General features: G+C 39.1%; 1 protein-coding gene across 2 annotated transcripts in view; it reads left to right on the top strand.

Annotated features, from left to right (window-relative positions):
- MYOM1 (myomesin 1) overlaps positions 1-11,150 on the top strand; it is a 162,986-nt gene that overhangs the window by 119,171 nt on the left and 32,665 nt on the right. For both annotated transcript variants that reach the window (XM_032293278.1, XM_032293277.1), the window contains 3 exons: positions 8,224-8,380; positions 10,085-10,191; positions 10,305-10,349. In XM_032293278.1, the coding sequence (XP_032149169.1) occupies positions 8,224-8,380; positions 10,085-10,191; positions 10,305-10,349 (309 nt within the window). The remainder of the gene's footprint in view (positions 1-8,223; positions 8,381-10,084; positions 10,192-10,304; positions 10,350-11,150) is intronic.

The following is an 11,150-nucleotide window of genomic DNA, read 5'->3' as shown; positions in this document are numbered from 1 at the left end:
AAAAAAAAAAAAAAAAAAAAAAAAAAAAAAAAAAAAAAAAAAAACAGAAAGAAAGTAAAAGAAAAAGGAAAATGTGAGGAGGATGTTATAGGTAGATTTTTCTCTTGGGCTTTTTCTGTGACATTGTACCAAGTTAATCTCCACAAGGCACCGTCTGGTGGGTTAGCCTAGGGCATATTAGATATGCTGAAATGCTGTCACTGGTTGGGCGCAGTGCCTCACATCTGTAATCCCAGCACTTTGGGCAGCCGAGGCAGGCGGATCACAAGGTCAGGAGTTCAAGACCATCCTGGCCAATATGGTGAAACCCCCTCTCTACTAAAAATACAAAAATTAGCCAGGTGTGGTGGTGTGCACCTGTAAGCCCAGCTATTTGGGAGGCTCCACCCTCCAGGAGGTGGAGGTTGCAGTGAGCTGAGATTGTGCCACTGCACTCCAGCCTGGATGACAGAACAAGACTCCATCTCAGCAAAAGAAAAAAAAAAAGAAATGCTGTCATTGCTTTATAGGCTAATATATCAGCTTTGGTTTTGCTAGGGCACCTCTAAAAAGAATTGTCCATTTGAATATCATGTATCTTTTGTTAAATTGTAATAGAATTTTTTGTCTACTAGGTACAGGATCCTTATTTAAATAATTCTATAATTCCTTTTAGATTTTGATATGTGAAAAAATTAGCCCCACATAAACATGTCTGTTTCCTCTAATATAAATAGAAAGCTATAACCCTACATGTCCTTCCTTTTCAGATGCAAAACAGCTTTCTAGCTTATTTTTGTTTTTCCTGCTTTTAAATTTTCCAAGAGATATATTTCATTTTAAATTCCTGCTTTCTCATATTTATTCCTTGCTGTCCCAAGTAATTTCTTTAAAGTAGTTCCACAAAATATCTTTCTTCTCTAAACCCAGGGTGAAGAAAGCCTATCTTTTCTTCAAAGTCAACATCAATTTACTTTCCCATTATAGGCATCTTAAAAAAATGCCTTTATTCAAAGGACTATGTTAACAAATTAATTAAAACCAAACAGTAACAGAAGACTTTGAGCCTGAGGCCAGGTGTGCTGGCTCACGCCTGTAATCCCAGCGCTTTGGGAGGTCAAGGCAGGTGAATCACTTGAGGTCAGGTCTTCAAGACCAGCCTGATCAACCTGATGAAACCCCTTCTCTACTAAAATATGAAAATTAGCTGGTTGTGGTGGTGCATGCCTGTAATCCCAGCTACTCAGGAGGCTGAGGCAGGAGAATTGCTTGAACCTGGGTGGGGCAGAGGTTGCAGTGAGCCAAGATCACGTCACTGCACTCCAGATGGCAACAAAGCAAGACTCCATCTCAAAAAAAAAAAAAGGCTTTGAACTTGAAAAGCCATATTATAAGAGTGTGATAGCATCAGCATTGTAATTCCTGTGATAAATACGAAAGGAGCCATAACTTGTTGTATTTACATACTCTGTCTTACATTTACATTATTTGACATTGTAAATGACATTAGTTCAAGTGCATTCTTTCTTTGAAATATTATTTTGTCTAAACATTTTCCAAGGAGACTTGCAATGGAACTCCAGAAATATGCTTAAAGAACTAGTATATGAAATATTGTCCGTAAATTTGATTTTTTTTAAAAGCTTGAGATTACGATTACTTTTTGAATTATACTTTCCATCAGTTGGCAGCATCATTGATTTGTTAGGGAGAGCCTGGGCAACACAGGGAGACCCGGACCTCTTCAAAAAATAGAAAATTGGCCAGGAGTGGTGGTGCATGCCTGTAATCCCAGCTACTTGGGAGGCTGAGGCAGGATGATTGCTTGAGCCTAGGAAGTTGAGGCTGCAGTGAGCCATGATTGCACCACTGCACTCCAACTGGGAGACAGAGTGAAACTCTGTCTCAAAAAATTTGTCAAGGAGGAGATCTAGCTTCAAATTCTGAGTATAAAATTAAGTAGGAAATCCACTGCCACTAGAATATTTTCTTTGTTAGTGTAATCACCCATTAGGTTCTCCTTTCCCACTGCACAAACAAAATGAATCCACTGTGACTGTAGCATTGCAGTTGAGAAAGAGTTTAATTGACAGGCCAGCTGAAGTGGAAGACTTATCAGTCAAATCCGTCTCCCTGAAGGCTCAGAGGCTGGGGTTTTTTTTTTTTTTTTTTTGGACAATTTGGTAGGTGGGGAATGGGTGCTCCTGATTGGTTGGGAATGAAATCGTAGGGCTGTGGAAAATGGTCCTCATATGCTGAATCCATCTCTGGTGGGGCCACAGTTAGTTGAGTCACAAGTCATGAGTCTGGCTGGAGTCGGTCTGAAAAACATCTAAAAAAACCAATCTTAGATTTTATAATACTGATGTTATCTATAGGAGCAATTGGGAAGCTCACAGATCTTGTGACCTCTGGCCACATGACATCTAAGCAGTAAGGGACCATAGAAACTACACCTATCTTGTAACTTCTCATTAGTGGTTTCAGCCCCCGAACAGAGAGGAGGACTATTGTCGTTCTGGCTTTGAGTTAAATTACATACTAAACTTCTCTCAAAGTTGGCCTAGACTATACCCAGGAATGACCAAGGGCAGCGTGGAGGTCAGAAGGAAGATGAAGTCAACTATGTTATAATTTTGCAAAGGCAGTTTCATCGGTGATTTTTTTTCCTCTCATCTCTTTATCAAAATATTGGTGTTATACTTCAGCTTTAATAAGACAGGTTCCAATAAAATCAATGTCACAATCTTAAACTGCCATTTATCTTTTTTTTTTTTTTCCTGAGATGGATTCTCACTCTGTCACCCAGGCTGGAGTGTAGTGGCAGGATCTCGGCTCGCTGAAACCTCTGCCTCCTGGGTTCAAGCGATTCTCCTGCCTCAGCCTCATGAGTAGCTGAGATTACAGGCGCACACCACCACATCCAGCTAATTTTTGTACTTTTAGTAAAGATGGGGTTTCACCATGTTGATCAAGCTGGTCTTGAACTCCTGACCTCGTGATCCGCCTATCTTGGCCTCCCAAAGTGCTGGGATTACAGGTGTGAGCCAACGTGCCTGGCGGCATTTATCTTTTAAAGCTGGTTTTTTTTCCTCAGTCTAGTCCCTGGCCTGTGTAAATATGTAAGGGAAATATAAAAGACATGTGTAGAATTTGACCCTATTCTCAATAAACTAAACAACCAATGCAACTTTCTGAAAAATAAAAATCCAATCAAATAATCCTCTTAGCAAGTTTTAATTTTTAAACCTTAAGTGCCAAATATAGTGTTAACTGTTTTTATTTGTTTCCTTTATTGTTCATTTATTTAATAAATCCACCAGTAGCACCCACAATTGTGTGTCCATAAGTTGAAGGAATGTTCCTGCCTCTTTTTTCCACCCACTACAGATATTGCTTATGATATACTGATTTGACATAATTAATCAAGAAAAGCTTCACAGATAAGGAAAACTCTTAGATACTGATTGATATTACTGATAATCCTTACCTCTTTGGCTCTCTCCTAGCAATTACTTGTTTCTTTTTCCTTTTGTTTGGAGACAGGGTCTCATTTTATCACCTAGGCTGGAGTGCAGTGGCATGATCATTGCTCACTGCAGCCTCCATCTCCCAGGCTCGTGATCCGCCTACCTCAGATTCCCTGGTAGCTAGTGCTACAGGTGTTAGCCACCACAGCCCACTAATTTAAATTTTTTTTTGTAGATACAGAGTCTCATTTTGTTGCCCAGGTTGGTCTCAAACTCCTGGGGTCAGGCAATCCTCCTGCCTTGGCCTCCCAAAGTTTTGGGATTACAGGTGTGAGCCATTGGGCCCAGCCAATTACAGTGCCCAATTTTAAATTACAATTTTTAATGTAAGACTTTGAAAAAAATTTCACATTGTTTTCTAAAAGTATAAATGATCCCATTGTTTTCTAAAAGTATAAATGATCTCATTTCTTATGTTACAACTCACTGTAAGGTAATAATATGTTACTCATAGATTTTATGTCTAGTGAGTTGTACATCATTTTTGAAATGCAGATGTGGCTTGAAACCTAAAAATAACATATTTTATTTAAAAAGGCAAACAATCAACACCTTTTTTTCATTTCATATTTTCACAAAAGATCTCGAAGTGCTTTACAAAATTTATTTTTCAGAATACAATTATCCCTCTGTAACCTGGGAGATCAGTTGCAGGACCCCCTGTCCTGGTCACCCACCAAAATCCAGGAACACTCAACTCCCTTTATAAAATGGCATAATGTATGTATATAACCTACAGACATCCTCCTTTATACTTTAATTCCTCTCTAGCTTACTTACAATACCTAATATGATATAAATGCTATGTAAAGAGTTGTGATACTGTATAGTTTTTAAGTTTGCATCGTTTTTATTGATGTGTTCTCATGTTTATTGTTTGTTCTCCAAGTATTTTCAATCCACAGTTGGTTGACTCCATGGTTGCAGAACCCATAGATATGAAGGACCAAGTGTACTTCAATGATTCAGCTCTGTATTCTTTGCTCAGTAACTGAGGCAACTGAGACAAAAACTAATCAGGATTTTCTCCCTTCCTTCCTTCCTTCCTTCCTTCCTTCCTTCCTTCCTTCCTTCCTTCCTTCCTTCCTTCCTTCCTTCTTTCCTCCCTCCCTCCCTCTCTCTCTTTCTTTCCCTTCCTTCCTTCTGTTCTGTTCTTTTTCTTTCTCTCTCTCTTTCTCTTTCTCTTTTTACTCTCCTTCTCTCTCTCTTTCTCGTTTTTCTCTCTTTCTTCTCTTTCTCTCTCTATCCTTCTCTCTTTCTTTCTTCTCTCTCTCTCTCTCTCTTTCTTTTCTTTTCTTTCCTCTTTTGCCTAGGCTGAAGTGCAGTGGTACAATCTCGGTTCACTGCAACCTCCACCTCTCAGGTTGAAGTCATTCTTGTGCCTCAGCCTCCCAAGTACCTGGCACTACAGAAATGCACCACCACATCTGGCTAATTTGTATAGTTTTAGTAGAGACAGGGTTTCACCTTGTTGGCCAGGCTGGTTCCGAACTCCTGGCCTCAAGTGATCCTCCCTATAACAATCCTCAAGTGTTGTTATAGGGTGAGACGCTAACTGCTTCTATAGTAAATGATGTTTGTGAGGCTACTTTTTAGTTTTTCTCCATCTTCTCTTGATGTCATTTTCTTTTCTTTATTCTCAATGTTCCTACTCATAGTAGCTTCTTACCTCCCCCCTTTTTTTTTTTTTTTGAGATGGAGTCTCCCTCTGTTGCCTAGGCTGGAGTGCAATGGTGTGATCTCAGCTCACCACAACCTCCGCTTCCCAGGTTCATGATTCTCCTGCCTCAGCCTCCTGAGTAGCTGGGATTACAGGCACGTGCCACCACGCCCAGCTAATTTTTGGTCTCACCAAGTTGGCCAGGCTGGTTTCAAACTCCTGACCTTGTGATCCACCCCCCTCGGCCTCCCAAAGTGCTGGGATTACAGGCGTGAGCCACCATGCCCAGCCTACCTCCCTCTCTTTTTTTAATCTACTGAGGGAAACTTTTTTTAAACCAACTAGGCTTGTGAGAATTGTTTCAAGCAAAGTAAAAAAGGCTCCAAGGCTGGACAGATGTGGCTCATGTCTGTAATCCCAGAACTTTGGGAGGCCAAGGTGGGTGGATCACTTGAGCTCAGGAGTTCAAGACCAGCCGGTAATGATGAAACCTTGTCCCTAAAAAAAATGCAAAAAATTGGCTGGCTGCGGTGCCATACACCTGTGATCCTAGCTACTCGGGAGGCAGAGGTGGGAGGATCACCTGGGAGGCCAAGGCCACAGTGAGCCAAGATCTCGCCACTGTACTCCAACCTGCATGACAGAGTGAGACCTTGTCTCAGAAAAAGATCCCAAGTCTCTGGAATTCTCCAGCGAGTGTGCAGCATACTAGTGTGTGGACTTTGTCACATCAGAACTGGTATTAGAGGCTTATTTGTCTTATTTCGTAGCTTTGGGCAATGTTCCAAATGGGTGAGGTGTTACAGTAGAAAAGTTATCTATAGCACTGAGATAATGGCGAAGCTGATTAAATTGTCCGTATTCTTTCAGTTTTGTGGTGATTTTGTTTTCAGAAAAGTCAAATCTTTTACTTTAGTATAATCAAGATTCTTAAGCAATATTTTTGTTGTGAACTTGTTGTACATCTAATATAATAAAACAGCAAGCATATGGATGATTCACTTCCTTTTAAAAAGGGATTGCAGATATAACAATGAATGATTGATATGAGCAATCTGTCATGCTTCCAAAATAGATATTATGCAAAAAGCAAGATTACCTCACTTCTTTTCTCTTCACAACAATACAGATAGACAAAAATTTCTGTTTATAGTCTTTCTGTGACTCAGTCACACAAACTGTATATTATAATACGGTCTAATCACAACACTCTTCACTGTTAGCCTTTCCTTAAGTTTTAATAAAAGCATTTGTTCAACATATATTACACGAAAATAGAGTGTGAGGATTAGTCATGTGTTATCAGGAATAGAAATAAAATGTGGTCTGCAACTTACAATGGAATACATATAGTCCTTTAAAAGTAACATATGGTGAGCCGGGCACGGTGGCTCACGCCTGTAATCCCAGCACTTTGGGGGGCCGAGGCGGGTGGATCACGAGGTCAAGAGATCGAGACCATCCTGGTCAACATGGTGACACTCCGTCTCTACTAAAAATACAAAAAATTAGCTGGGCATGGTGGCGCGTGCCTGTAATCCCAGCTACTCAGAAGGCTGAGGCAGGAGAATTGCCTGAACCCAGGAGACGGAGGTTGCGGTGAGCCGAGATCGCGCCATTGCGCTCCAGCCTGGGTAACATGAATGAAACTCCGTCTCAAAAAAAAAAAAAAAAAAAAAAAAAAAGTAACATATGGTGGACAATTCACTTAAGGAATAATTAAGCCTTAATTGATTGTTATTTCAGTTTATCTATGTAACCAAATATGAAAATAGCCCATTGTTGAAGAAAAAAGGAATTTTAAAAAGTTTTCTAGAACCAGTCTTCTCTAAGCTTTGCATGTGCTAACAATTACTTTTTGGAAGTTTCTAGTTGAAGCACACACTGCCATATGTAGAGACACAAGTTAGATCAACTGTCAGGCTCAGGAGCCCAGATGACCCTGCCTGGCGCCATTTGGGCACTGGTTTCCTCTTGGCCTTCCCTTGGGAGAAGGTTTGTCATTTTTTTTCCACTAACAAGTTTTATTGGACAGTAGGCCAGGATGTTGGCCTCTTATGATACACTCTAGAGAGAAAACATTCAATTCCTTTGGAAGGTTTTTTATGCATTTTAAAAAACACAGCTGTACTTTTCTGCGATTAAATATAATATATTTTAAAATATATTTTTCCTAATCTACTGAAACAAACCAAGTTTAGACTGGCAGTTGAATGAGTATAAATTTGAGCAGAGCATTTTACTCCTTTCAACTGAATTTAGGCATAGATGTGAATGTTTCATATGCTCTACAAATTTTCCTTGAATTCTCTATTAGGTGCAGGTGCAATCATAACTCTCAAAAATAGAATAACTCAAAACACTAACTGAATTTTTTTAATCTAAAACCAATCTTCTTGAAAAAGCTGAATCTCTTGAAACTCATTTCCATTTAAATTCCCATGCAGTTCAATAATAGTCATTTCTCAGTTGCTGTCACTCTAATCTAGAGGGGCATCTTTAAATTGATTCATGGTTATGTGATCCACAGAGCAGGCATCCATATGTTTCTCCACTATTAAATGACTTACAGACTTTGCATATGTGAATATAGGCGACTCTTAGTCTCTCTACTTTCTCCCATTCCATTTCCCTTTGGGTTCTTCATCACTATCTACGCTTTCCTGATGACTGATTGCATGTGGATATTATTGAAGCAAAAGTCATGAATTAGGGCCTGATAAGAATCAATTGATTTTCCCTTTTCCCAAAGCTACCCTGTCTTGTTGTTGCAATCAATCCACTCCCATAACCGTACCATCAGTCACATCACAAACAATACTGTCCATGGTGTTGACTCTATCTAAGAAATGTGATACATTCATCTAATTTCGTGTCATGGCATAGAAGTTGAATTGTAGAGTAGGACTGTCCACCCACGTGAGCAGTGAAGCTTTTCCCTGACCTGGGCTCAGGGCTCTACTTTAGGGCTAACGTGAAGGATCTCAAAGTAACAAATTCTTACTTGGTTGCTTTCCTCCATGAAGTATCAGTGCCTTCTTTTTGATCTTATAGGAACCAAAGAGGTTGTTGTACATGTGGATGATGATGGAGTCATTTCATTGAACTTCGAATGTGATCAGATGACTCCAAAGTCCGAGTTCACCTGGTCCAAAGATTATGTATCCACTGAAGACTCTCCACGGTTAGAAGTCGAAAGCAAGGGCAACAAGTAAGGACTATGTCCATCACAATGTGGGATTCCTTTTCACTACAGGAGAATGAGACGAGCTCTTTGATTCCACTTAAGTTGCTTGGAGTAAGAGGATGAAGTCACATATATTTTATATCGGGTATTGTAGAAAATAATAACCAACTGAAACCTTAAAAGTAATCATCCTAGACTGGCTCATTGGCTCACACCTGAGATCCTAGCAACTTGGGAGACTGAGGCAGAAGGATCACTTGAGCTAGGGGTTTAAGACCAACCTGGGCAACATAGTGAGACCCTGTCTCTAATAAAATAAAATAATAGTAATAACCCTTAGAAAGTACTGTTTACATGATTCCATTTAAAGTGCTTTCTTATTTATTGTCTCATTTATGTTGTTAGAAACATTTGATTGCCATGAAGATCAGCTTTAAAGATGATTCTCATTATTTATGAAATTTTGAAATATTAATGATGAGGATACTTATAGGGGACTAGGAAGAACTTGCTGGCTCAAGTCATGGTAAATTAAATGGATTGAGGATAATCTCTTCTGCTTTTTTCACCAGCACTCATGAATGACACAATAGTACATGGGGAAAAAGCTCTATATAGAAGCACAAGATTGATGAGCTCTAGGCCCAGCTCTACCAGGAGCTGGCTACATAACCTTGGGCAGCTATTTAACTTCCATAAACCTCGGATTCTTTTTTCTATAAAATGAGGATGGGGAGAATGGAGGAATTGTATGATCTATCATTTCTGTTCAGCACCAAGATTTTGAGTGTTCTTTTTACTTTGCTTTACAGCAAAAACTTATCAAGCTTTACATTTTCATAGTGTCAATCACATTGGATTAATATGATAAGGCAAATTTGATAAAGCACAGTATTTCTAAGTACTTTTCTATTAAAACAAAGCCCAGTATATCTCAGAAATAAAAGAGAAAACTAGCAATTTTGTTGTAGAATGACAAGGAAATACTGAATATAATTAGAGGATGTTTTTCAGCCACTATGCTGTAAATTTCTTGAAACAAAACACATTTGGCCCAAGAAAAGATAGTTAAACAATAAAGTCTTTTTCTTTTGTATACTTAACATGTCAATATTTGGTTGATCTTAGACACTGCCTAGCAATATAGCTTGCCAAAGTTAGAAAACACAATGAACTCACCCACTGAGCCATTCATTTACTTATTACATGTATTATGTGCCAGACAAGGTACTGGGTTCTGGGGATAACAGAGTAAACAAAGCAGTTCCTGTCTCTGAAGGCACAGGGATTATACAGTAGGAAGAATACAGATGCTTATAATAAGTTCAGAAAAGGGAAGAGCAGGAGATGGCATAGAAGAGGCACCCAGAGTTACCGATAGCAAGTTTTGTCCTTGGAGAAGGAAGTGTCAGGCTCCCCGTAGGGGCTGATCACCGGATATTTTTGTGTAGGATGTGCACTGGTAAGCAACAAAACTTGGGCATGTGGGATATGTATCAGTTCCACTCCCCTGTCACCATCACCCCCTGGAAGGAGGTAAGAAAAGTCCTCCCAGAGGAAATGACATTTAATTTGAAACACCAAGAACACATAGGCTGCAGCTCAGCAAGATGAGAGGAAGCATCCAAATGAAAGGAATAGCATATGCAAAATGGCCAGAGTCAGGGGAAACACAGGGCCACAGATCCCACACAGCCTCATTTCTAAGAAAAATATTTTGTTCCAAAGGACGAAAATGACCTTCAAAGACCTTGGGATGGATGACTTGGGTCTTTACTCTTGTGATGTAATAGACACTGATGGAATAGCATCAAGCTACTTAATAGATGAGGAGGGTAAGTTTAAAATCAGTGCATTCACACGTCGAATGTTGCTTTAATTTCTCAATTATTCTTAAGTGACTTTTATTTTAGTAGTTTAAGGTTTTGTTTTCTTTTTCCCCCTACAGAATTGAAACGGTTACTTGCTCTCAGCCATGAACACAAGTTCCCAAGTAAGTATCCATAGTACATTCACAGATTTTAGCAGTCTTACTAGGCAGCAACGTCTAGAATAGATTAGATAACAGCTCTGATGAGATTAAGAGAGAGACTTGAGAACATATAATGGAACACACATCAGTAGTTACAGATGTGCTTTCTAGAAGTGATGCCTTTTCCTTTGCCATTGTTCTCCGGAGTGATATATCAAGGATACTAACATAGAAAATAATATCCCATGTTCCATTACATGGTGAAGTGTGTGGCTACACAGGTGTAACATCTGAGTAATTAAGTTCTTCACTTTTTGCCTACATATGTTGGAATCACATATATATTTTCTAGATATATACACTTATATGTCTTTAGCCAAACTAATCTTTTCCTAAGTAAGATTAGCAGTTAAAAGAATAATTATACCTCTAAATAATGACAATATGAAGACAGTACCTACAATTTTAAACTCCTGGAAAATAGGGTAAACATACCTTGGTCAGAAAAAGAATCCCTCTGAACTATCTACAACCCTTCAATAAAGCACTTTCTACATAAAAGATTGAACTCCACACTTGACACTAAGAGAAGAGAAGGAAGTCGGAAACGACCCTCGGAAGGTTCCACTGGCCAGATAGGATCTCTTGCCATTAGTACCCACTGGGCAAGGTAGTGAAGCATCCAGAAAGTTACACCCTGGAGTTTGGTGAAAAAAAAGTAGAAAGTGATCATATACACTCATCATTCTATTTAAATCAGAAATTTTAATACTTAAAATATAAATCCTCCACTAACAAAAGCATTTCAGGAATCCAAAAAAC

Source organism: Sapajus apella, unplaced genomic scaffold, assembly GCF_009761245.1.
Source record: "Sapajus apella isolate SASKATOON/1434 unplaced genomic scaffold, GSC_monkey_1.0 scaffold29, whole genome shotgun sequence".
Classification (NCBI taxonomy): Eukaryota; Metazoa; Chordata; class Mammalia; order Primates; family Cebidae; genus Sapajus; species Sapajus apella.
The sequence above is the reverse complement of the archived record's forward strand: the minus strand, read 5'-3'. Positions and strand labels throughout refer to the sequence as shown.